General features: G+C 41.8%; 2 protein-coding genes and 1 long non-coding RNA gene across 5 annotated transcripts in view; 2 read left to right on the plus strand and 1 right to left on the minus strand.

Annotated features, from left to right (window-relative positions):
• Nucleotides 1-3,771, plus strand: part of SELENOOL (selenoprotein O like) — a 26,461-nt gene extending 22,690 nt beyond the window's left edge. For both annotated transcript variants that reach the window (XM_418593.8, XM_046938295.1), the window contains one exon: nt 349-3,771. In XM_418593.8, coding sequence (XP_418593.5) covers nt 349-471 — 123 coding nt within the window. In that variant the 3' untranslated portion in view covers nt 472-3,771. The remainder of the gene's footprint in view (nt 1-348) is intronic.
• APBB1IP (amyloid beta precursor protein binding family B member 1 interacting protein) overlaps nt 3,490-27,043 on the minus strand; it is a 58,429-nt gene continuing 34,875 nt past the window's right edge. For both annotated transcript variants that reach the window (NM_001006357.3, XM_046921882.1), the window contains exons 9-14: nt 26,398-26,541; nt 23,535-23,645; nt 11,580-11,678; nt 10,514-10,631; nt 7,640-7,737; nt 3,490-4,810 (exon numbers count right to left, since the gene is read on the minus strand). In NM_001006357.3, coding sequence (NP_001006357.3) covers nt 4,286-4,810; nt 7,640-7,737; nt 10,514-10,631; nt 11,580-11,678; nt 23,535-23,645; nt 26,398-26,541 — 1,095 coding nt within the window. In that variant the 3' untranslated portion in view covers nt 3,490-4,285. The remainder of the gene's footprint in view (nt 4,811-7,639; nt 7,738-10,513; nt 10,632-11,579; nt 11,679-23,534; nt 23,646-26,397; nt 26,542-27,043) is intronic.
• LOC121110046 lies at nt 4,576-12,654 on the plus strand. The gene is made up of 3 exons (XR_005858030.2): nt 4,576-6,350; nt 8,585-8,652; nt 12,357-12,654. It is a non-coding gene; the product is annotated as an uncharacterized LOC121110046 (long non-coding RNA).

The raw sequence follows: 27,043 nt of genomic DNA on the forward strand, positions 1-27,043 counted from the left end.
CCCCTGTCTCAGTTTAAGACTGTTCCCCCTTGTCCTAATGTCCACAAATGTTAATGGAACAGTAATGGAACGGTTGTTGCATTTGCTCTTTGAATCCGTAGTACGCTTTGACCAACATTGTTTTATGTCCTAACAATCACTTAATATTAGCAATAATATTATTAATAATAGCAATATTAGGAGTATTAATTAAATTGTTTGCCATAATAGTGGCAGCACTACTAATAGCAATCAACTCGTGGAATTGTTTCTGGATCCAGGAGGGTGTGTAGTGTGAGGTGGCGGAGGCTGCTCGGATTTGCAGGAAGACATTCTGTATAAAATTGTACCCAATTGAATTGCTTCCAGGTTCAGCTGCTGCAGCAGGTCTTACAGCATCCCTTCCAGAGGCAGCAGGCTGCAGAGAAAGCAGGATACGCCCTGCGCCCGCCTGCTTGGGCCAGGGATCTTAAAGTCAGCTGCTCATCCTGAGGGAAACCTGAACCAGCAGAACAACTGTCGGAGTTCAGACCTTCTGGTGGGAGTGAGGAAGCAAGCCTTACTAAGGGACCTTCGCTTCCCCATGCATTGTGGACTTGGAATGTGCTGCTCTGCTAGACAACTTCTTGACCAACCTTATAAAGTCTAAAGATTAAAGAAATGGACCACTATGTACGTTTGCATCAACAAATTACACCGGTATTTGTGACCATCTTGGGAGTGACTTACCCAAAGTACCTTCGCCACAGTCAGGTGTGTGCTAAGCCTGCCTCTCTGTTCTTGTTCTCTGCTCCTCTCTTCTTTCTTTGTATGAGAGAGATTATAGGTGCATGGATACTCAGGGAATTTTCACAGGCGGCACATGGAAATAGGCTTCCTTGCAAGTATCCCCTTATATGTATTTTCAGGTCCAGATACCTTTTGTATTCAGCCTCCTGATGATCTGACTATCATATTTCCAAGCTGTTACTGAGCAGCATACCTTGGATTGTAACCGAGCAGGACTCCTCTTTGGTTTTAGTCCAGTGTCTGACATTGCAATTCCAGATCATGAAACTAAGTGTATAATTAAAACAAAATTAATACATAAGCAATCAGGTGCATTATTATACTACAAAGCTTATAGCAAAAATCACTTAATAACAATTAGTAACAATTTGTTACTTCTTGATGCTACCTCAGCTCTTCCCAGTTCCAAAATGGATTGTTTTAGAAGCTCCAGCTGTCCTGAGTGTCACTTGCATCTGAAATGGAGGCTGTGCTGTGATTAGCAGTTCATAAATCTGTTTCTATGTAGGTATAATTAGCCAGGGAAAAATATATTATTAGAAATCTTCCGTTGACTGAAAAAAAAAGAAAATACACGAATGCATTTGCTTCTTAAGTACAGACAACATAATTATTTGGGATGTTTTTTCCTCGGCTACATGGCTGCTCAGCCCAAGTTAACTCCTTTTGCAAACAGTAAGTGCTCTTCTGCAGCTGCTGGGATGGGCGTTTGAGGCAGCGTTGCCCCAGCTAAGAGCAGTGGGCTGGTGGGAGCTTCTGCAGGAGCCCTGCTGTGGCTGGTGGCATTCCCAGCCGGAGGGAGCACTGCTGCCGCTGCGTGTTCTACAGTCATTTGAAAACAGCATGTTTTGGTGAAATGGTATCTTGACTATTCAGCTTTCATAAAAATCACTGCTGACTGTTGCAGGTAATGACGCTGCCTTAGGGTGTTTTGCAAGAGCATGGCAATTTCTAAGTCTTAACTATACTGAATCTTTTCTGTTCTGCTTATCCCTCTCAAAGAGAATGCGCATGTTTCCCACTTAGTGTGAGTGTCCAACCCAACCATTCTGTCATTCTCTGGTTGGTTCTATGAGACTTGTGCCACATGATCCACTTCAGTTTCTATTTTTTCTCAAAGTGCGTGAAAAAGAACACTTGAAAAACAGATGAAATTATCTCAACATTACCACAGAGAAGTGAGTGCACATCTTGCTCAGAATTTTGTACCACCTCACTTTCTATATCTGGATTTTAATCATAGTGGTTAATGATTACAGTGGAAGCATTAATACTGTGTTTCCTGGCATACTTCCTGAAATTCTTACATTGGCTTTTGCCTGATGCTCTGGAGCTGCCTCTTCCTTCACATTATGTAAACACAACAGAGATGCAAAAGCAGTTGGGGAGTAGCAGTACTGAGACTGGCTGAGGTATTTGTGCCGTCCTTCCTACACCGGAGGGCTGCAGGGAGATTCAGCAGCGGTGACCTTCACATGCAGACATCTTTCCCATATGGCTCTGCCTTTTTACTCCTAAGGACTGATGCAAAGCTGATCTCTTGGAGTAGGTCCTTCTTTCCTCTGAGATGTAAGAGCCTGAAGAAGACGGCTGCTGAGGCTGCTTCCACTTCAGCTCTGGGGAAGGGTTGAAGAGAACATGCTGCAGCTTCAGGGTTTTTGGACCTTTATACTGCAGCCTCTGATAATGTACATGCTACCTGGACCTACAGGAATAAGACAGTTTCATATGGCAATAATTTAGATAAACAAGAAAGGATTAATTTCTGTATTTTTTTTTTTTACAAATACTTTGTTCTACAGTCTTGAAGATCTTTCTCTACTTTGTGGTATCATTTCTGTGCCAAATGAAGGCAGACAATTGCATATCATTGAGATGATGGCTCTGTTTCTGAATGGAAAGTTGGAATACTTACATTTCAGAAATTCAATGCAACCATTCTGTATACAGAATAGTTGATCAAGGCCCCATCATGGCAGCATCTGAGTCGATCTCTGGAGTTTTGTGTAGGCTTTCATTCTTGTTCTGAAGACAGCTCAACTGGTTTTCCTTGTGAAGCATTAAGTACGTGGGTTATGATCGACGGAGAATGTGAAATGTATAAAATTGAGCTTATTGTGCTGTAACAAAAGAGAAAGGAGGAAATGGGGCAGGAGGCTGAACGTTCTTGGGAGAAGAGTGAGTGCTGGGAAAGCCATGTAAAAATCTCAGTGCTCTGTGAACAGGGAAAGTGGCTTTTTGTGCAGCCGTGGTTTAAGTTGATGCTGAATATGTATTTCATAAAAGAAAATTCATTCGGTTTAAAAATGGTTGGATAGCAGACAGTTGTTCTCCTGTCTGAACCAAACCTCCGCGCTCCCAATAACTGGGCACAAAACCCCCAGCTCCTCTGTTTGTGATTCTGCACAATGTTTATACCAGTTAGATGTGAACAAATGAGAGGTATAGATCCTATGTTATTATTTTAACCCTTAATTTTAATTTAATTCTAATTTTTTAGTTAGTGGGTGGGTGGGCCCTGTTTAAACTGCTCGTGTACCCCTGCATGGTGGCCCTGGCAGTCTCTACCCCATCCATCTCTGTCTTTGCAGGAACACATCCAGGTCTGCATGAGACAGACTGGGAGAAACAGAAGTATGGAACCAAGAAGGTAGAGGCAAAAACTCCCTGCAAGGAACCAAATCCAAGTAAAACACCCACTCATTAACTGTGACACCGCAGTTACAAAATAGAAGCTATTTTTATTTAAGCACTAAGAGTGACTGCTGTCTAAAAGAACAATAGAGAATCAAACTGGAGAACAAAGGGGAAAAAAGGAGGAAGAGACATATTCATATCAGGCATGAGATAAAGACTTTATGAAGACAGACTACTCCTAGGTACACTCTGAAGACAAATGCTAACTGAGAGATGACAACCTTGCTACTGGGGGGATGCAACATTTTGAGGTAAAAGTTCTTCTTTGTTGAAAATTAACCAAATAAATGAGATTGAAAGACAGCATCAATGGGAAAAAATCATTATTTTTAAGACAGACTGCTTTTTGGGGAAAAAAGAAGGGGGTGTCTTTTGATTGAAAAAATAACATAGTGTCGGATTTTCTGACAGAGAACCCTTGAGGGGAAATCTGTTAAAAGGGATTATCCTGCTCTTCAGACTTCTCAGGCACAGGAGTGCTGTTGTGTGGTTTTCTTTGGCTCTAATTCTACAGAAGAGGCAGCCACAGAAGTACACAACTCGCTGGCCAGCACTGAGCGCTGCTCCACCACCTGACGAAGTACAGAAAGAGGCTGCAGCCCATTTCTGACCTCGTCCTGCTGCTGGAGGGGTCATTAGGGGGCGTGGGATGAGGAAGAAGCAGGTTGTGGGGGCAAAGTGGGGGACAGAGGGCACCCCCCTCACTTCCTGGGGCCCCCGGGGGGAACTCTAAGAGAATTCCACGTGGTGGGGCCTGATCCAGCACGACCTTTGGTGACGGAACAGCAGCTCTGGCTTAAAGTCCACCTGTCCTCACAGTTCAGGAGCTGCTGCCCCTTTTCTTCTCTAGAGCTTTCATTAGGTCAGACATGAAATCTGCTTGCCTGCCTCCACCCCCGATCGGAGGCGGTCCGGCTGCTCTGGGCTCTCCATCTTGTAGCGCGTTCCCTTGCCTTTTTGGAGGAAGCGGCACAGGTTTCTTTGTCAGAGTTGGTGGCTTATTGGAGACGGGCGGAGGCGGAGGGGGTGGCGGCAGATCTGCATTGCTGCTGCTGATGGATGGGGGTGGCGGCGGAGGCACAAAATCAGGAGGAGGTTCACAGAGGTCAGCCGGTGGTGGCGGCGGCAAATCGAGCATCAGGGAAGGCGGTGGTGCCGGAAAGCTTTCTGGATCTGTTAGGAAAATACCGCTGTCTCGTTTCACTTTGGAGGGTAGGATGGGTGAAGCACTAACAGCAGATGACCGCCGTTCAGGTGGAGGAGGAGGCTGCAGCGAGTTCCTCTTATTCAGCTGTTTCTGCCTCAGTGCTGGCGGTGCCAGGCCGGCTGCACTGATATCATTTGCCTTAAGCAGAAGGAATAAAAGAACAAAGTCAGTGTGCATGTAAACTAATGGCGCTGCCCAAGAAAGGTGAGAAGATGGAGGAGTGCTGCGCGCACAGTGAAAGGAGGCAGAGCACATTTTGCCTGAAGAATGCAAATTGTGCTTTGTTGCCTTTCCGGAGTTGCCCACAGAGCTCTGGCAGTGGGAATCCCCGTGCTTAGAGCGCTCGCTGTGCCTCTTTGAATGCCGTCCTCAGAAAATGAGTGCTTTTACATTTTTAAAGAATTGCAGTTAGTGAGACATAAAAAAATACTTCCTCAGTGTTCCACACTGCTGATCCTTCTCTGAGAACATGAAAACCTTAAAGAAAGTTCTGTGGTGGTTTTTTTTTTTACATCCAGGGGAATACCAAACAAGATCTGAGGGCATAAAAAGCAGATACAGCTTTATTTCTTGTCACCACCGTATTATCATATCTGGGATTTCAAGGCTCCTGTGTCCAGATTCACAGTGCCCATCCCTCCGAGCACGGTGTGACAGCACCCACCTGCGCAGCACTGCACCAAGCCCCCCTGCGCAGGACTGAGAGTGCTGCAGAGCGCTTGGGAAAGCTGCCTGCATCAACTCTGTGCACCGCTTGGGTGAAAGACACCAGTGGGGATCAGGCAAGGGGCCAGGGAAGGGAGGCCTCTGCCTGCTGGGCAAAACACACGCACTCCTTCCAAAAGCAGCAGCCAAACAGTCCCTGAGGCCACTGGGTTCCAGCCACGTTCACAAGGTCAAATGCTCCAATAACTTTTTAAAGTAAAAAATGAATCAAAGCATCCATCACACAAGTTAGGAAAAAATGTAGGATAGCAGTTTGTTAAGGTTATGTTTATTTTGGCAAATTATGATGTAGATGTTCTTTCAAATTGTGTTTGCTAGTTAACGCTGAAGATAAATAAAGCCTATTTGGCAATATCTGGATATAATTTCCTCTCTGATTTTTTTAGGTGGCAGTCAGTAGCTGTTGACAATTACTATACAAACATGCTGTCTATTCTCGTAAACCTGGGGAGAAGTGTGCTTCCCTGGAAACACAAGCTTTTCACCACGTTCATAGAATCACAGAATTGTTTGAGCTGGAAGAGACTCCTAAAGGTCATCGAGCCCTGCTCCCCTGTATGAACAGGGACACCTACACTTGATCAGGTGCTCACAGCCCTGTCCAGCCTGACTTTGAGTGTCTCCAGAGATGGGGCATCCATCACCTCTCTGGGCAACCTGTGCCTTAGCACCCTTATTGTAAAAAGCTTACTTCTGTACTCTTAGTTTGAAACCGTTTCCCCTTGCCCTGTCACAGCAGACCCTGCTAAAGAGTCTGTCCCATTCTCTCTTACAGCCCCCTGTAGATGCTGAAAGGCCGCTATCAGCTCTCCCTGGAGCCTTCTCCAGGCTGCACAGCACCAGCTCTCTCAGCCTGTCCTCACAGGAGAGGTGTTCCATCCTTCTGGATGTGCTCCAACAGGTCCATGTCCCTCCAGTACTGAGGACTGCATGTCTGGATGCAGTACTTCAGGTGAGGCCTCACCAGCACAAAGTAGATGGGCAGGATCACCTCCCTCACCCTGCTGGCCACGCTTCTTTTGATGCAGCCCAGGATATGGTTGGCCTTCTGGGCTGCGAGGCCACATTGCTGGCCCATGTCCAGTTTGCCAACCACCAGTAACCTCAGATCCTTTCAGCAGAGCTGTGCTCCATCCTTATGTCCCCCTGCTTGTACTGATAGTGGGGGTTGCCATGACCCGGGTGCAACCTCATGAGGTTCTCTGGGACGTGCTGCTCAAGCCATTCACTTCTAGTTATGCTGATTTATTAGTTCAAATCCAGTAAGCTTAGAGCTCCAGCTGGAGCTCAGTCTACCCTTAAAGACTTCAAACGAACCCTCTGATCCCAGGCCTGTAGAAGCTATGAGCTTTTGCTAGAGAAAAGCACTCTACAACCCAGCAGTCAGCAGCCCTAATTTTGGCACTAACCATACATAACATGCTTGCCTTCTTTTGCTCTCACTCCTTCCTTAAAAAGAAGGAAGTAAACAAGACACTGAGGAGGAGGGAAGCATTGGCTGTGTTCTGAGAACATGATTTATTCCAGAGGAAGTGAGGTTCAGAGCAGTGAAACAGATCTTTTGAAAGGAGGAAGTCACACAGAAACAAGAAGTGTATGACACACAGTGGAGGAGCCAAAAATTCTAGGAATTGAGCTCCACCTGTCCTATGCACTTAATGCATGATGTAAGGACTTGACTGATGACCTTCCATCAAACAAATGGCATTTTTCTGTAGGACACATATATGCTTTTGAAATCCTCATACTCTATCCTGCTGATATTTTTTACAGACAGAAATGGAGCAAGCATGCGAAATCTGGAGCTTAACAAAGGAATGCTTTTAGGGTTTACTGAAAACATGTTTTCCCTTCTTCACACTTCAGCTTTTTTTTTGGTTGTTTTGTTTTTTTTTTTAACATGCCCATCCTCAGCTGTGCCTCGTTGAGGCCATCCTAGTAGGAACATTCCTATTCCTGCTGTATGAACTCATAGCTCTTTGTTCTGCAGAATGAAAGTGGCAGATGGCTGTCCCTTCACTTCCAGCTGGTGGTTCCTTGGATTTGTGCACCAGGCACTGTTTGCAGGGTGTAAAGCACAAGAAGGAGCAGTACGGAGCCAGCTGCTCTGCTCAGAACCAAATCCTTGTCACAACAGCACATAGGCACTTTGAGAAGGGAAAACAGTGGGTAGAGAAAACCAGACTTAGAGAACTGGTTCATAGGTGACATGCAAGTTGTGCACTGCTCATAACTGCTCACCTGAGCCTCTGGTGGATCCACTTTCTTCTGAGTCTCTGCAACTTCTGCACTGGAGGGAAGAACGACCCGGGGAATCTGTCCATTTGCCTGAACAGCTCCTGTGACAAAAATGGAGGAGAGAGGGGAAAGGTTACTAAGAAAAAATTATTAATAAGCCTTTACAACTTCAACAAAGGGACTGCTCATTACAGGTTTTAAGTAATTCAGTAAAATCCATGAGGATGTCTTTTCTACTTCAGGCTTTTTTTGCAGCTTTTCATATTCAATTCATTTCCTTAGGAAAATAAACGTGATAAAGATTAGCTTTACCTGTTCACATGTCTCCATGATTGTAGCTGATAAACCTATAGGAAGAGCAAGTGGAGGAACTATGGAGACATATGGCAGAAATTACCAGGGTGCATAAATACGGTGACAAATGGAGATCCTTTCCTTCTGACTACCGTGAATGGCGATTTCAGATGAGGATAGCCAGGGCTGACACAGGAGTAGAGGAGGGGAGCTGGCTTTGGAAGAGAAGCTACGCAGAAATCAAACAGGCATAGCTAAAGCCACTCTCCAGCCTTCTGCTGTTTAAATACCTGTATTTCAGAACAGCATTTTGAAATCTGTGGTGTGTGCTGTACTATTAACTATGCTTGCTATGCTTGCTAAGCTAAAGTTCTGCAGAACTTCTGCACACCATTAGAGTTTGTAATGGATATACACAAATGGCCTAGTACTGTCAAGTGGTGTAAGTGAATGTGAAAAAAAATAAAAATTGTGGTTTGAATTAAGGAAGAAATTCTCCAGCCTCTGTATAGTCTGATAAGGATTAACTAAACTCTCCAGTTTAGTCTGGGCTTTATGGAAGCTGTACATATCAAAGTAGTAGATAGTGTTTGGTGTCTAAATATGCACATTTGCAAATCTTAATGACTGCTTTAACTCCATTATAATTTACAGTTTTGAGGTCCAGTGAAGTTCCGCTGTTGTCATTTCTGGATACAAACGAACCCTTAACTGTCTGCAGTGTAAGTACAAACACGGTTTTAATCTTAACATGTAATTTTCTGATTAGCAAAGAGGTTCAGTGATTATGATAGGAAATAGAATAAATTATTTTTATTGCCATGCAAAAAAATGTTTGCAAACCACACAACTGACAAAGAAGTAAGACAAACTCTGCACTGTATTCAGTTTACTGGGTTTATATCAGCTTCAGGGGATAACAGGTCTGAAGTCCTTGTGTTTTATGCCTGTGCTTACATGCCATCCAGCATATTTAATCTTAAATACCATTTAGATCATTACAACTACAGTCTCTATTTGCTGAAGGATTGGCAGGGAAGTTAAATAATGAGGTGAAATCAGTCTTGTGGCTGTAAGTACTCAGCAGAGAGATTATCATCCCTGGGTTCAGTGGTCAGGCTCTCAAGCAGAGCGAGTTATCATCGCTCTGCAGTTCTTCTGTTGCCCATAGCAGAGCAGGAGGTTGGGCTCCACACTGCTCAAAGACACTGCTGCCTTCAGTGAAACTGGAATTTAACTCAGTGAAATGGGGCAAATAGATCTCCACTGTAGACACTGCAAGGTGTAGCACCTTACCTGGCAAACACAGTATACTAGAAAACTCCATTTCTTAAACATGGGCCAACAACTGCTCACAGTCAGACAGTTAAGGTTATAACATGATAGTTGGGCATCAGGGTTCATAAAAAGCAGTAATGACAACAAGAACCACACTTACTTGCCTCCATTAGAATGTTAATGATCCTTTAGAGACATTTCCATAGAGACAATAAAGATGGCTAAAATCTTTCCAGGCTTCTTAACTACTTAATGGGATCCATTAGTTAAGATTAACAGTATGGTTTAGGATCACATACCATTCTCCTGGATTCTAGTCAAGACCTCAATTTATACAGATATACATGAACATTATTAGGCCTTGGTCCTGTCCCTGTCCAGCACAGACCACAGCACCAGCATGAAGCTCCTCTGGCCAGCCACCTCTCTTCTGCCATTAACACCAGAACACAAAGTGCTCCATCACTCTGTCCTATCCATCCTCACTGCAGTACCCATGTGTGGCTAACAGTCTGTTACTAACTCTCCCTACCACAAATGGGCATTTATTACCATGATTTGACTCCAAAGCAAACATGTACTTCTTCCACGTACCGAGAAAAGGCAAACTAAGGCCTTTGAGACGTGTTCACAGGATTTTGAGCTGCAGTAGTACATTAGAAGTCAGAAAACTAGTGGCATAGGTAGTGGCTAACACTGATTTTGACTTTGGATGTCTTTATGGATGCATGTACTCCACCAGCATGTCATTCCAAAAAAGCAAATCTTAAGCATGAGAACTAAAAACATTAATGCAAGTTACAGCTAGTATCATGCACTGTTTTATCTGTACAGTAATACAACGGGTAAACTGATGAAGCTACTAGAAAAGTAAAGGTAGAGAATAACACAGTGCTTTCCTCCTTTGTCTCTTCTTCCTGACACCCACCCTGTTATCAGGCAAATGAGCAAAAAGCTAAGAAAAAGAGTGGCCCACCCCGACAGTCCCTTTATGAAATGACAGTTCTCAGAACAGCGCTCTCACACCTTTCCTCACACTGGAGGAAAAGCTGCAAAAAGAAAAATACCTTATTAAATTGTACAGATTAAATTGACCTTTACTGGGCTGCCGGTATTCTTCAAATCATAATTTTAAAATGAGTGCTCTGCGGTTAGCTGGTTATAGGTCAGAGCCACACTGGGCTGTCTAGAACTAGATATTATCTTGCTGAATCCATGGATAATTCTCTAAACAAAGATTATGTGCAACGCTGATGATTAAGAGAGCAGTAAATGTGATTTCCACTGCTCTGAAAGAACTGGTACCTGCTGATAAGGATCCCGTGGGGGCAGCTGGTTCCAACGTCCCTTGATTTGCCCACTGAGAAGACAAGCCAGCTTTCTTCACTGCACATTTGTAATTATCATATAATGTCTTGCCATACTGCAAAACAATCAAAACAATACAAAAAGCATGGCATTAGACTTGAAATAAGTCAACCATTCACTTTGTTTTTTGACAGCTTTTCTAACTCCACTGCCTACTTGCCCAGTTTTGCTAAAAAGCAGCTTTCAGCAAGTGGTGCCCCTATTTCTGTACAGGACCATGTGGAAAGCATCTCCCTAACATCACAATAAAACAGGAATTCCCATCAATATGATCAAATGCAGTCATACTGATATCATTCTCACATTTTTTTGCATTTTGCTATCTGTAAACATCTTGAAATTTGGCTTTAAATCCAACCATGCTCAATAGATTATCTCTTTCCAGTGCTTTTCAAGTATTACATTTTCAGACTGGAGACTTGGAGTGCTGAATCGTGGATCAAAGTCTGTGCTGTGTAACACAAAATAATTTTATGCCCATCCCACATTGTTAAATGTCACCCAGCAGCAGAACTGGCAGAAAATAATACACAACCCCAAACAGCAGGTCTATATATTCAGATATGGCCACTACACTGGGCTACGTATAAATCCATCTTCCTTAATGTTTTGTGCAAAACAAAACTGGCTGTGAATTAGGATCTTTAAGAAGAGAGTGGGGCAAGCAATTTGGGTAGAAGTGTCTGAAATACATCATAGCTGGACTGAACAGAACTTGCACAACTTGATCCATAGCATCTTATACCAGATAACTGGAGTAGGAGTTTTATGAATAGGAGTTTTATAGCTGCACAATTCACACACTGATAACTGGGATACAGGAACATCCAGCAAAGCCATGCTGGTAATGCCCTTCTGCTCTTTCTTTCTATGGTATGATCAGCACGAACAGACACATCCACTCTTGTCACAGTATCTCCAGTTGAGATGATAACAGTCAGTAACCTGAGGGACACAGGATTTCACAGAAAATATATTTAAGTGAATATATTTTGAATCTCACCTTGGCAATTCTTATTCCTGTTACCCACTGATGCAGGGTGGCTCGATCATCACAGCATAAGTATTTGATATATTGCGACTCCTTTTGAATCTGGGGATGCTGCAAGATATCAGTTCACAAAATGAGACAAATGTAGACATTGTCACAATGCAAACCACGCAGTGACCTCACTGAGAACACTGCCTGTAGGCATCCTGTTAACATGAAGATTACTTAAAAAAAAAAAGCAGCAAAAAGAGAAAGTTAGAAAATATGAAAAAGATGGCGATCATGAACCGTACATGAATTACCACTGACAGCATTTGACTGAAAGAACTTTAATGCACCGTAACATGAATATAAGGGCTACAGAAATCTAATAGTGACGTAGAGTTCTATGCAGTCAAGAAGTGTCACGGTTCAAGGTCTTGTGCTCAATGTATAAACACCAGAACAAAGTATGTTTTCCATTGAGGTTTGTCTTATGTAAAGCATCCAGACAGAAAGCTGAACATAATTAGTTTTCAAAGGGTATGTTAAATTTGGATAAGCATAACCTTGCAGCAGAAGCAGATCTTTCCTTCTAATTCACTGCCCTTCTTTGAGCCTACACAGAGCTTCCTACACATTTTTATTGTGTTTTACTCTCTGTTTGCTGAAAGGTTTGTCAAAATGCCACATGCTCTAGGAGGAAGATTATTAAAAATGCAACACTATCAGAAGGAATCTTTTCCATTTGTTTGTATCAGAAAACTTGACAGTTTTTAACCTCTTTTTGTTCTTTTTGAAACAACATAGGTTCTCTTCCCCTTACTGCTCAATGTAGCAGTGATACATTGTGATGAACTGCTGCAACTCAAAGACCCCCAAAATGCCATGCTAGTTGTCTGCCTGAGACTGAACATCTCTAGGACTCAGAAGAAATTTGCTTCATCTGCTATAGCAGGGATGGCTTCAGGTCTTCAGTAGCATGGATGGGATGTCATACTGCCATCTTTTGATTGCCATCTCTTGATACATAAGGAAAATAAAGAAATAAGAGGCTTCCTCATCCCTCATTCATGTGGTCATTTATATTGCCATAAATTGTGAGCGCACAGGTAGTGAAATCTTGCAAATATACAAAACTGCAGCAAAGTATGCTCTGAGGATTCACTGTAGTCAAATCACGCAAAACACTCAATCCTTCCTTCCACACAGAAGCCAGGACTTGTCACACACATATCATTAAAACCCCAGATGGGAGCGGAGCTTCTAGCTTGGTGGGACCAGCACAGCGCAGGCAGCGAGCAGCCACCAGCCCAGGCTGGCAAGGTGCTGGGATGGCGCAGGGGGAGCAGACACATGTCCACTCGCAGACATCTGCCAGTGGCTGGGGCAGCCCCAGGGCTGATGCCAAACCCTGGCCGTGGTTGGGTGGTATCAGGGTTCAAAAGCAGAGCTGAACGCAGAGGTCTTGCTCCTCAGCCAACGCCCCTGCTCCTGCCTCAGTGCTGCAGACACCAGGCTTCCCTTCCCTGTGCTGACCCAACCCTGACATGACTCAAAAAAGGAACTGATCTGGGTTATTTATATGCAATTCTATCACATAACCCAGCAGTACGCAGTATGGCCCCACATGCAGTGTGAGGACATGGGAGGCTGTGGTACGTGCCCACAGAGCAGCAAGGGATGGAAAAGCGGATGAGACTGTGCAGGATAGCATTGCTGCCAAAGCCCTGTGTCATCGCTCCATGGAGCAAGAGTGAATACATCAGGGAGGTAAGTGAAGAAGGCAAAACAAAGAGATATTACTCTCAAAGGGACTGGCAGTAACAGATGTGTCCCAAGGAACAATCACAAAAAAGGTAACTGTATTCAGGCACTTCTGTGTGCAGCACGGGACATCCCATGGAGCCAGGTTACATTACCACCAACAGAGAAACAGGGGGTTCCAACAAAACACTGCAATCCTGGGTAAATTCACCTCCTCCAGCACCTTTTAAGCAATACTTAGCAATTTTGCTCCGGTGTGCAAGGTCCTATTGAGTCCAGTAGATGGCACCCAAAGCTTTCAAATTTGAGAAGGCAAGGGTTTCTTTTCCCTTTTCCTGACAGCTAAGTCCAGTGGGTCTATGTGACTCCTGACATCTTCAAACACCATACGTATCACCAACAGGTTTTTACTAAAGGAAAAAAAAATAAAAAATAGACACCTACACTTCAATATGCAAAACCATTTGGAAGGAAGTGCACACTATATAAACAGGGCAGAGGAGGATATGGCATAGGGCAAGCCAGGACAAGGTACTGTAATGCCCTGCCAAAGGATCTGCGGTTGGGGAGCTCAGAAGGGCTGCAGTAAACCTCTCCTCTGTGCACCCTGCCTAAACCCCATTCACAACAACACCCACAGTGTTAGATTAAAGGTCTGTGTTAAAGCCCAGTATCCTGGCTTTGACAACAGCCACAGATGGATGCTGAGGGAAGAGGAAAAGCAAGACAAGTGCACATCCACAATCCTTCTCCAGACTATCCTTAGTTGCAAGTATTTTCACAACAGGCGGTTTTCTGAACAGAATGTGACTTCCTCATATTTAGATTATTCAAGGGATTTCCCCTCCAGGTACTTCTTCAGCTTCTTCTAAAGCTCAGGTGGAATTCTGGCATCCACAACACCTTTCAGCAACAATTTTCCCATATCTGCTGCACACTTGATGAAGAACCTTCTCCTTTCGCTCTGAATCTTAATGCAACTAGCTTCATTTATTGTTCGTTTTGGAAGAGACACTGAATAGCTGACCTCTAGCCACACTTCTCTGTGCCACTTCTGAGCACAGAGATGTACACCGTGCTCCTGGTAAGTCATCTGTTATCCAGATGCAGACTGCTTAACCTACGCGGTGCTCATTCTTCAGGTCAGGCATTCCCTCCCTTTGCTCACCCCTCCAGCTCCTTCCACCCTTCTCCATGTATACTGCATCCTTGTTGAATTTAGAGGTTCAAAACTGCACAGGTGAGGGAGAACTATGGGATGGCAATGTGCTGTTTAGCATCTATGCCTCTCCTAACAATTTCTAACATTTGTTTTATGTACCTAACTGCAACTGAGCACTGAAATGATGCTTTTGAATGGCACAGGTCAGCACAAAGCCAGTAATTTCATAAGTGAAGTTCTGGTTGCTTTGGTCTTTGTCTCTATACACATCACCTAGCCTGTATTATTTAGACTATGCTATTTAAGCTGTATTATTTAACCTCAGTCCCACAAGGTCTTTCTGGAATTCTTTGGTCTGCCCTTTCCTTAACGCTCAGAGTAACGTAACACCATCAGCAAACTTCCTCACCTCACTACTTCCCCAGCCTATGAACATTTTGGGACTGTGGGATTATCGCTGCCTTGAGAAGCTGAGAAGGAATTGTCAGTGGACAAAGCTAACAAGTCTGGCACTAGACAACATGAGAGCTATTTACTTCCTACCCCATCCCCTTACTAGCTATCACATCCACTGTACAATCCATCTTAACTACTGACATCTACTCATGGGGCCTATTCCAAATTACTCCAATCAGCTCCTTGAATAAATTACTCCAATCAGCAACTGTGATTAAATGCAGTCCCAAGTATACGCTGGCATTTAGGGTCCAAACTGGCAAGCTGCTTCACATCCAGCTCTCACAAGGAGGAATAAACACTTCAAAGTCTTGCAGACAGTCTGTATCTTAGCTTTGTAACATTAGCTAAGGGCTGTTATGGCTCTCACTTTCTCAGAAGACCAGGTACATCAACACCAGCTCTTTTTTCGCATGTAACTTTACATGACATAGGAAATGCAACTTTGTAGTGGTCTCATAGCCTGCTGAAGCCGATGGGAAACATCCCCATTCTTTTTCCTGAGCTTCGGATCAGGTCCAAGGAGAACTGTTGCATACTGCAGTGCAGAGGCTGCTGTGAGCAAGGCCTGGCCGGGGGATCATACACAGCAGTGCCAAGCTTCATACTGAAAGGTGCCATCTGTAAAAGCTGATTAGAAAGTGGCCCATCTGGAGGCATTTGTCTTCCTCCATTTTTTAGCCATAGAAAGCAAGCAACTCTGGACTGGAAAGTACAGTGTTTCAGCCAACCACAACCACCACAGTACCCTGCTAGCTTGGGCAGAATTGGGTAGTGAAATTCCTCTGGCAGCACAAAATGGCAGATGCCTCTGCTGCTGACACTGACCTTTACAGGCTCAAATCTCAGCTGCAGCATCTGCAGGTCGTGGCAGTATCTATCAGTAAGTACATAAAAATGTTGACTCACGGCAATCAACTCAAAGAAGAAGAACACCACTAAACGAAAATTTGGTGTGAAAATCCAAATAAACCAGTTTCCTCCTCCTTTCACAGCTCCTGTGTTTCTGGGCAGTTGTTTAGTACAGCACACAGAGGTAAGGAGCTCTGGTCACTACATGTGCCTATTGTTGCAAAATTTTTTCACAGTCTGTTTCACAGACCCTGTAATAACCTCCATGTGAGCCTAGCAGAGGCCACAGCACTATCAATCATGGCTGAGCCATGTGAGAAATACTGTATTTTCAGACAAAGTATGGCTAACCTCAGTACACCACAGCTTACATATTTCACACGCAGAGAAAGATCAATTATCTTGTTACATGGTGCATACTGTGTCCTGAAAAGGTCACTAAAATCATTTGACATCAAAGTGAAAACATCTCAGGAAAGGTTTATCACCTTTGCCTCTGAGACATGCAGCACATGCAGGAAATTAGAAAAGACAAATGTTTAAAAAGTAATCATCCCAGAAGTCACAGTATGAATGAAAAATGCAAATAGAAAGGGACTCCAAAACTTCCCTACAGGAAAAAAAAAAACAACCCTTGTACAGTGTCTAACAAGTAATATGGTGCATACAAATACAGCGTGACTACAGTACTTTCTTCTCTGTGGATGTCAAAGCTCTTAATAATGACAAATGAATAGCACCATCAGTACTCCATAGCTAGGGAAACAGACACAGGTGGAGGTCTGGCCTGGTTTTCAGAAGTGTTGGATGCTTGTCCAGACACTTAATAAGGACTGAGCACCTCAAATGTCAGGCTGCAAAAATGACGTGCCAGGTTCCTCCCAGGAAAGCAACTGATTGGGTTTGGAAGAGAATCTAGTGTTCTCCCCTCACCCACTGTCTCCAAGTACCCACTGCCCAGAGACAAAGAAAGCAGAAGCACTGGAATATAAAAAGCTTATTTCCTGGAGATGATTAAAAAAATATTTGCGCACAGATCACATTTTCAAATATAAACTCTTTGCTTTACGAAGAAAAAAAAGAACATATTGAAAACATGAAGAAATGGGAACTGAAAGATGTGGTTTTTATGGTTATATCCCAAAGCAAATGACTAAAAGTGGTCAGATCACGTGTGGATGAAATCAGAGATTGTCCCAATAAAACATTCTCTTTTGTTTCACCTTCCAACACTGAAGATGAAAAGTAAACTGAAGTTACTCAGGCATCTCATTGGATTTTTTGACCCAAAATGTATGGATCATTGCTTAGTCTTTGAGGCAGAAACAGCAGCCAGAAGCATAAAAACAGTGACTAGTTTTGGAACAAAAGCCTTGGCCTTAGGCCAGATTTTCTCCACACACTCCATGTTTTTTAATATCCTCCTTTCTGACAATGAACTTGTGCTACCTGAACTTCTCAGCAAAGCTGAGTTGTTTCTAACTCAAATGACTGCAAACAGAATTAATACTCAGCACCTTTCAAAAACAACAAAAAAAAAGTGCTTCAAATTTGCTGTCTGCTGTTAAATGTGGTCTAATTCTGATGCTATGCACTCCTTGCATTAAGATGAGCAGGTTTAAATGAGCTTTGGAAGACCTATGTGAACTGTATCAATAAAACAGTAACTGCTCCGCTATAAGGAAACTATTCTTCCGACCTCCATTTCTCCAGTGACTGAGGCAATATTTTTAGGTCATTAAAAATATGTCTAACAGCCCCGTAACCAAAGCATTGCTTTATACAGCAAATCACAATTTCAAAATATACTATAAATCTTTCTGTGCTGTCCTTTCACTGATCTCATTCTTGCTGTTATTTTTACATTTATCTTACAAAACCATTCACATGTACAAGGACTGGAAATCCACACATCTGAAAGTGTTCTCTAATAAATACTTCTGCTTTTTTTTTTTTTTTTTTTTTTTTAGTTCATCTAACAATTAATTTTACTCTGAAATACCTGAAATGTTCACACCCACGTAACAGTTCTGTAATCTTTCACATAAAGAAAAATTCCTGTTGTGTACCCTTGTTTTTTCCATGCAAGCCGTTCGTTCCACATTTCTGTCTCAAACGCTGCAAATGCTCACCTTCTACCTTCCTAACTGTCATTGTGCATTTTGCACGTGACTCAGTCTGCTCTGCAGCTTACGGGGTGTGAAGGAGGAGGGAATCAGCAGTGGAGTGACTAAATTCCAAATTACCTGCTGGAATGACAGCACTGCTGCAAACAGAAGCTATTCCTCTTGAAAATTTACTTCCCCAATCCTCTAAAATATTCCTTTTTTAAGAAGTGTGGTAGCTTCCAAATGACACCAGGAAAACTTAGCTGCTTAGACTGCACAGGAAAATGTACCCAGCTGTGGAAATAGAAGATGATTTGCCTTTGTCTCAGTTTATCCCCAGGAAACCAATTTTTTTCATCCTAGATTAATTCAGCATTATGCACCATTACCCCCAGATTACTCAAGCACAACCAGCACCAATAAACTATAATTAAATTCACTCTTTGTCACAGGCACATCAGACTGACTAAACCAGCAAATTTGCATATAGATTACCTTGCTATTTGTCTGCTTTGAAAGATTTTTCAATATGGTATGACAAAACCAGCTCCTGGACTGGCCTACACACACATGCTGCACAAAATAAAGATTATGCCAGAATTCCTGCTCAGTGCAACGGATGCTGTTAGGAGGAAGATGAGCAGACCCCTTCCTCCATGGTAAGATCTCTTGGTTTCGAGGGCTTTCAACTTCAGAACACAAAATCAATCGCAAAAGGTCTTATCTATTTCCACAGCATTCCCCAGATAACATAGCAGACAGTGAAAGTGAAGACCTATTGGGAATCCATAAAAGTTGGCTTTTGTAAATGCAGAAGATACTGTGAGGAACCAAACGGCTCCAACCAGCATGCCTGCCATGCACAGCGTGGGAGATTCTTTTTTCTGTGAAGGAGGGAGGTTTCTCTTCCCTCTCTGCTTCTCTCCAGCAGTGTCTAGTGCTCTCTGTGGGGTTGCAGACAGCCGTGCAGAGAATGGGGGAAGCTCAGAAATGTTATTTTCAGTATGCTGAGGGGTTTGCCTTTTGGTCTGTGTTTTCTATGTATGGGACTTGGAGGGATCAGTGTAGAACAATTTGTACAGGCCAAGTAGCTACAGGGAAACATCACAATTTTTCAAGTGTTGTAGTCACCCCAACACCTAATGATTCTTGAAAGCCACTGGAGCCTCCATGCCAGGCCATGCTCCCATCCTGGGGACGCAGACACATCTGTTCTGGTTTGCTGCACAGGAACAGCCAAAGGTGACCCCTCTCTCTGACAGCACTGAGCCAGCTGTGCTTTTCAGTTGCTCCCAGCTGGGCTTTCCACTGCCTTAAAGGAGCTGGTAGGAGGAAATAGCTGCTTTGTTCAGTTGCTGCAGCTGTCTTCTGAGTGGTTCTGAAAAGAAACCCCCATATAAGTTCAGCAAAGTGCCCTGTCTTTTGCTGATGGTCAATGTGATGTGCTTTTGAGTTGGTTCTAGTGCACCATCCTTTTTCCCGTCGTGTCCTTAGTGACAGTTAGTCCTTGATAGTTAAGGAATAAACAAAAAGTTCTGCATTTTAAGTCTGAGCTACAGCATATACAATGATATGCTGGCATAACAGGACAAAATGATAGGCAACAAGTGCTCAGAATTCATCACACTTCTCTGGCTGTAAGAGGAACAACCAGAATAGATCTGCAGCCAGGAACACATATATGAGCTAGTTCAAAATACCTTGTCTGGGTACAACATCAGAGGCTGCAAAATCTACACTGGCTTCTGTTTTAAGTATCAAAGCAACCTGCCCATGATGTGCATGATCTCCTTGTTGTTACGCTAGCATTTGTACCCCATCTGGTATCAGCTAATTAACTCAGGTATGAACCACTAAAGTTAAAATTAGAGGGCCGGATTAAAAACAAGCAAACGTGTGAACAACAGGACATAAGGAGCTACCTGCTCACAGGCTTTGTGACTGGACACGTTGTGTGTGTTAACTGGGACAGGCACTAAAACCAAAGGCTCACTGTATATATGAGCTCCTCACCTGACCGTTAGCCTAAGAAGAAACTAGATAAAAACCCCACATCCTGTTTAAAAAGATCAACGTGTACTCAACGTATTCAAAGAAATGCCATGGAGACACTGGGGAAAAAGCCCACATAGTTCAGGGCAATGTCAGACAATCTGGAAGATCTCATCATTCTAGTCAAAACCAAGTTACTACTGTTAGTTATGTTTAACATTATTTACAGTGCTCTTCTTTCCCAGAAGCCCTTGATTATACTTTGCAATACAGAAATGACAGGAATGCTGTGTTCATTCTCATAACATCTCTTGAGGACTCTTCCCTCCACAAACACACATAGATGACAAAGGCTGGGAGTCAGTCAAAATAAGTATTCTATCTTTTCTGCCTTATAATATGAAATAGGATCTATAGAGGCAACTACAAATGTTACTGGTTTTAGACCAGTTATTTGTTAAGAGGTCTCATTCAAATAGGGGCTAGAAGAAAAGAAGGGATGCTTCCTTCAAGCATGGGGTCATATTTAACCCCAGATCTGACCACTTCTCATTTGCTGCCCTGTGAATGAAAGAACAGCATTTCTCCTTCTCTTTACATAGGAAAGCAAATAAGCTTAACCAGTAGGGTCAGAAATAAATACAGTAGCTTTACAGCTCAATGCTCAAATCAGGGAGATTGTCTGGTTTAAAATTCAGCAGAACCTTCCACCTAGCACAGAAGCAAGATACTGCTGAAGTTGCTAAGTCCATGTATTTCTCCTGCACTATAAAGTACAAGCTGGGCACTTTCCTGTAAGCTGGGCAGTTTCTTTCATTAAGTTTGAAATACAGCAGAAGTAGTAACTTGGCTGATTACTGCCCATTGCTTTGAGAGTGGTTCCTCAAGAGCTACTCAGTATCCTCAGTAGGCAACAATCCTATGTAAAATGCAGTAGTATGTTGTTATTCAAAAACATTTTGACTGATGTTAGAGCTTGCTGAAGCTATTAAAGACTATGGATTAACCTGTTTCCCAAAATGTGAACATCTCCTTTGATTCACAGCCATTCTCAGTGAACAGCTAGCACGGGCTGTGGCTGCTGCCCTTCGAATGACTTTCCTCCACTTGCTTTAAAGATAATCTTCTCCTGCTGCCAACTCAAACAAGCAACTGGAAGAGAACCTCTGCAGAGTTCACTGCCCTGAGACACACTCTGGGAAATGGAAGATCTGTGAAGAGATAGCACTGCAACTGTGCTGTGGAGGAATTTCTATCTGGATTAGATTGAGCTGAGCATGCACATTCCTTCAGAATTACCAGGTTAGATGCAAAACGAAGGCAAATGTTTACCTATTATATCTGTTGCCTATTGCTCACTGCACCAGTATGCCCAAGTACTGTTATTCCACACTGAGAACTTCATTCTTGAAATACAACAGGATGAGAAGTATCTCAAGGATGATGTTGTTTTTTCCTCGGACATCTCAGAACAGGTGTCTCCCAAGCAAGGGATATATTCTGGCGGACTTCCACGTGAAAGCAGACAGAAACAGAATGTGACTAAGTGCAATAAATGGCTTTATGTCCTTCACTACACACTTTTGTGTCACCAAACAACCAACCAGAGAGATCAACATTTAACTTTGTTCTTTCCCTCAGTCCGCAGACCTCAAGCTGTATTATATCCTCAGCTCCAATGTAAGAGAAGGATACGACAGAACTCATCTCAGCTGAAAGTCTTCAAAATGGTATAAAATGAACTTCAATTACAGCACAGAAATATGAAACTCTCCATTTCATCACTGCAAGAGAGCCACTCCAAGTGAGAGGCTTTCACTTTTAAAATAACAGAAGATTTGAAAATACCAAAGCTTGCTTATATTTCCTTAGCAACTTCAGTTACTGCAAGAGAGCTGCTAGTAGAAGCCAAGTCTGAAACTGATTCAGTCAGGAATCTACCAAATGCTAACTTTTGGGAATTAAAATGGAAAACAATCAGCATAACATAACGTATTCATCTCAAAGCAGAACTGCTTGGATATAATGATCTCATCAATATGATGTTTACTGTAGTATACTGCAAACACATTTAAGAAGCACCAGAACAAACACTTTTGCTAAGTATGTTTCATACATTCACAAGCCTCTTATACAAAAAACTCCCTAGTTATCTCTTGATCTTGTTCTTCACATTTCATGCTGAGGGTAAGGTGCTAACATCATGGATCCAATTAAGCAAGTATTTCAGCCTAGTAACTCTTTTTTGTTTAATTTCTTATTTATAACTTCCCTCTTTTCACAAAAGATGGCAATAAATCCAGAAAGTTTTCTCACCCACTGTGAACAGTTAAATGTGTTGCTATGTACACCTCAAAAATCATGCTACTATTCTCATCTGAATAGAAGTGAATACACCCATGACCAGATATCTGTTTTGGATTGAATCTCGTAACAAAATCATAGATAGATAGGTAGACACAAATATGGTCTCAAAGGTTTAGAAACTCTATTTTCCCTTCTTTTTTAACTTACATCCTCTTTTCTGTTTTGTTTTTTTTTTTTTCATTAGAAGTTAAATCTTTCAGACCATCCCTATTTTACAAAGAAAGACAAAGGCTGCTGCTTGTTCATTTTTCCCTGGGCATTTTATAGAGAACCTAAATATTAAAACTTTCCAGCACTGTTAATTAGTTATGTGTGCTACGGAGAACAAGTCTGTGTCTATAAACCACTTCTGCTTCATCATCTGTAAATTAGGCCAGTAGATATTTTGAAGCTGAACCAAAACAGTGTTGAAAGTGTATAGCTACAGACAGCACTGTGGTATTATAAGCAACTTATGATGTGAATGCTTCCTGTACCTTCTTTCTGAGACAGCAAGATGCTGTATTTTTTAGTATCTTGCTTGCAATGCGGGCCCTTAATCCGAGAAGAACCAACAATATTATCTTCTGTCTCATACACCGTAATTACACTGTATTCTAAAACCCATAACAAACAAGCCCTAATTACTGCAGCATCAAGGCTTCATTTCTGCCACCTGAATTACAGGAAAAGCATGGGCTTTTCTGTTCCTGAAACAAAGAGAGAATTCCCAGCCTATCTGCAGTGTTACTACCTGGAGAGGCACCTCTATGATTCTTACTTCAACAGCAATAAATTCATGACTGCATGAACAGTGTCTTTTGCCCAGATGCTACAAGTAGCTTTGCAATAAAATATGCCATCTAAGATATCTATTCAGCCAAGATTTCACATCAACAAACTATTCAACAGGTATGACTACACTGCAAATAAAAAGTAGACATAAAACTGGTCATAAGGTTAGCATTAGGGACTGGCAGTCTTCTCACCATATGACTGCCTCGTGAGTCATTTGTCCAGATGTGCTCAGTCACCTGAGGAGTCACTGGAAGCACATTCAGTCTTGTTCTGAAGAAAAGTTTACAGATACAGTGTAGACATACACCAGAGGACTACCAATCCCTACAATTCAGAGGACTGTAAAGATATGTTGCTGATCAAGAGTGAAACAAAGAAGAGAGTATCTTCTGCAAAATCATGGGTTTTTTTTAAATCTCATAAGGCTCCTTGGAGCTTTAAACTTAAATACTTTTGAATTTGCAAGAATTTGTGTTAGCAGATACTTTTTTTTTTCTTGTACATTACCTTTAAGACAAAGCAGTGATCTGTAGGTGCCTTATATTTCACTTTGTGTTGAGAACCGTAATAAACGTTCATATTCTCAAACTGAATGAAGCACATCAGATCCCGGGATGTCTATAAACGAAAACCAAGCACAGCATTGTTAGAACAAATTAACTTCTGATATGACACTCATTAAGGGACTGTTTTCAAATGTATGAAAGCTGATGCTTTTTATTTTATTTAACTGTCATAACATTGACTGAAGAAGGATTAATTTTAAGAGAATGCATTATTAAAGAAACATTTGGAAAAGGGTCAGCACATATTGGGAATAACACGTAACAGTACAACATGTTGCTGTTGTACTGCTTTCGCTATGCTTTATTGCTTTGTGTGGAGATTTTGGCTTATGGCTAAAAAGAAAAACAGAAGACCACAGTAAGAAATAACTTTTGTAAAATACACATAGATCTTGCAACCACACCCTTATAATTCTGAGTGGAGAATGATAGTTTGGGGCTCTAAACTGATTTGGGAGCTTGATTCTCTTTGATACATCTAACAAATGTAAGCTCTCATTAGGAAATAAAAACACATTTTGTCTGTTTTACTTTGAATTTTCTCAAATTTCCTGGCATCGTTATTGTTCTGTTTATCACGGTATGCTGCTTAAGTAACAAGCTTTCTGTTACTGGCACACTTTTCTGTTCAGAATTCTGCATACAGAGCATACCTTTTGCAATACTTTGAGTGGAAATACAGAAATGGCCATGTCATACAGTCACTGTTGGTTAAACTGAGAAATCAGGAAATTGTGAAAAAACACTCTCTCCCTACCCCTAAGAATGGGGTTATACTTCCACATGTGATGGCTCTTCTATGCTGTTTTCATTTTTACTGTTACTTTCACTACAATATGCCCTTCAGCTGGGTTTATTTATGCTAGTGCATTTCAAAACTGAGTTTGCAAGTAAGAATTTTAATGAGAAAACACTGCATATGGTATGTAGACATGACTCCTCCCTCCTCTTCCCTGAAGTTCATGTCAGGGATTTTGTCACTGATTGTATAAACTTATGATTTTCCATTGCTGCAAGTTCCCAAACATGCTCAAAACCACATGGTATAATAAGGAGTTGTTCCTTTCCATTAGGAATCAGGTCATGGCAATTAAGACCAACACAAATGCATTCATTATTTTCATGCAAGGGACAAAGTCACCTACTGCTAGTATTTCTTCAATGTTAACGTGATCAGACAAAAAAACATAACTAACATAAACATTTCAAAATTGTATCTATAGTTTTGATTCTGCTGTTTCATGGCCTTAGTCATTAGCAGCACATTTTTGAATGGGATAGGTAGGGTAACAATGAAGAAAGGAACGAAAATGATAATGATGACTGGTGCCTGGAGGCACGTGTATAAAAGTGTCTGGAATTGTTCCTGCATTTTCAAAGGCTTGTATGGTATTTTACTGCCAAAGTGAAGTGCCAAAGAAAGGTATGCCAGATTTCTTTGCTTTTCTGTATTATAACAAGTGAAAACACGATTATATGTTGGATTTCAAAACAGATGCACCAGCTGAAGACATTATTGCCCACTGAGGGTTTGCTTCTGTATCTCAGTGAAAAATCACTTTTCTCACAACTGAATGACTGCAGCAAGTTGCATGAACATTCTTTATACCATCTCAACCTGCTGCTGGCTATTGACAGAGGCAAGCTACAAGGAAATGCCTCAAATGGACTTTTCATTTGACTGTTCTTACACTCTGTCTACTTCAAGTGACTTCCAAATAGAATTCTAAGTCCTAATTGATAGAAAGTTGTGTGTGTGCAAGAAAATTGGAGGATGGAAAACTGTTATCTCAGGGTCAGATAAAGTCACAATAAATTGCTGTGAAGGTAGCGAGGTCATCTAGGTCTGTATTTCACTGAGATTTGGTTACAAGCACAGGACACTGAAAGCAGCAGCACTTTCTTTACAAGCTATCAATTGTTGTTTTTTTTTGGTTTTTTTTTTTCCTTTTAATCTAGTCAGGAAATTGAAGAATTAAGTTAAGCACAAATTGTAACATCAGCATCAGAATTTTCAAATATGAAGTATAAGCAGAGCTGCAGGTGGTAACAGAAATGGTTTTCAGGAAAAAAAAAAAAAGCTCAAACCAACCCACTAGTCTCAGAAGCTGCCATTCTACCCCCTTCTGTGGAAATAAGAAACCAGCCCCCTTCAAGCACAATATGCTCAGGACTCCTCTGCTTCTCCAGTGCTGGCAATTCAGACTCTTTAAATACTTGGCAATACTTAACGCCAGCAAATCAGTTCTGTCAGGTGGACTCTGCTGCCTTACTTCCTTCAACTCAAAGCACAGTCGTAAAAAGCACGACATTCTCTAGGTAAAGATCACTGTAGGAAAAGAATGTACGCCATTTCTGCATGCTGGTTTTTGGCACAGGAAGTTGGTAGCCTACAAAGTCAGATTCCACTTTTTTGTGACAAGAAATGAGTTCAGAATTTTTAAAATATTCTTCCATGGGGAACTCATATAACAGTGAAGTACTTTGGCAGCATAACACCAATTGAAGAATGCTGTGCTGTTTTTCTTCCCCCTGCTGATTTCCGGTGGAGTGTTATTTCTTTAATGCTTTTATCTCTACATGGAAATCAGAAGGAGGGAAACGTGACAGGATTCAGTGACTACATTCTAATATTTGCACAAGTGGTGCAGTCAAACTTAAAAATGAAACGAAAATAAAAACAACAAAACAATAAAAGAGTACTCTCTCAGATGCACCAGTGCTCTGATATGCCATCTTGGGAGTTCTTCACTTTCACCTCTGTTAATTGTTTTATTCCTAAAAGGATTATTTGGCTTCCTGACCTTGGTTTTTCCTTTGGGTACATAATAAATTCCAGAAGCTCGCAGAAGAAAATAACGCCTCTTCCAGGACTTTTTTCCATCTTCTTTTAAATAAAGGGCTCCTTCAAGCTCTGGCACAATGACAGACGCCCCACAGAAGCTTTCCTGTGCAACAAGAATAATATAACACAAAATAAATGGATTCAAGCATTACCCTATTAATAAACAGTAGAAAAATGCTCTCTTGAAAAATAAAGACATTTCCTGTGTTAGTGAACATATTAATATGAGGAATGCAGTTACCAGGGGGATAAACACCTTAGGCAGGAAACTTTTCCAAGCTCAAGCAATAGCTCAGCCATACAAATTGGGTGCTCACACTGGAAAAGAAGACGTGTAAACCCCCTCTTCCCCAAAGGATCACGCAAAAACAACTACAGAAGATTTTGACATAGATACACCCAGCAGATGCAATAAGACAGAACGCTTGGTACTGCTGTTTTTATTTCTCTATTGCTCTATCTCTAAATTCTGTAGAGAAATATACTTGTCAAGAGAATCTTCAGAAATCACTTAGAAAAAAAAACCCATCAATCATCACTTTCACTTATAAATACATGCTAGAATTTACTACACTGTTTAAAGAAATATACTTCATTGTTTGTTT

This window comes from Gallus gallus, chromosome 2 (assembly GCF_016699485.2).
Source record: "Gallus gallus isolate bGalGal1 chromosome 2, bGalGal1.mat.broiler.GRCg7b, whole genome shotgun sequence".
In the NCBI taxonomy this organism is placed as follows: Eukaryota; Metazoa; Chordata; class Aves; order Galliformes; family Phasianidae; genus Gallus; species Gallus gallus.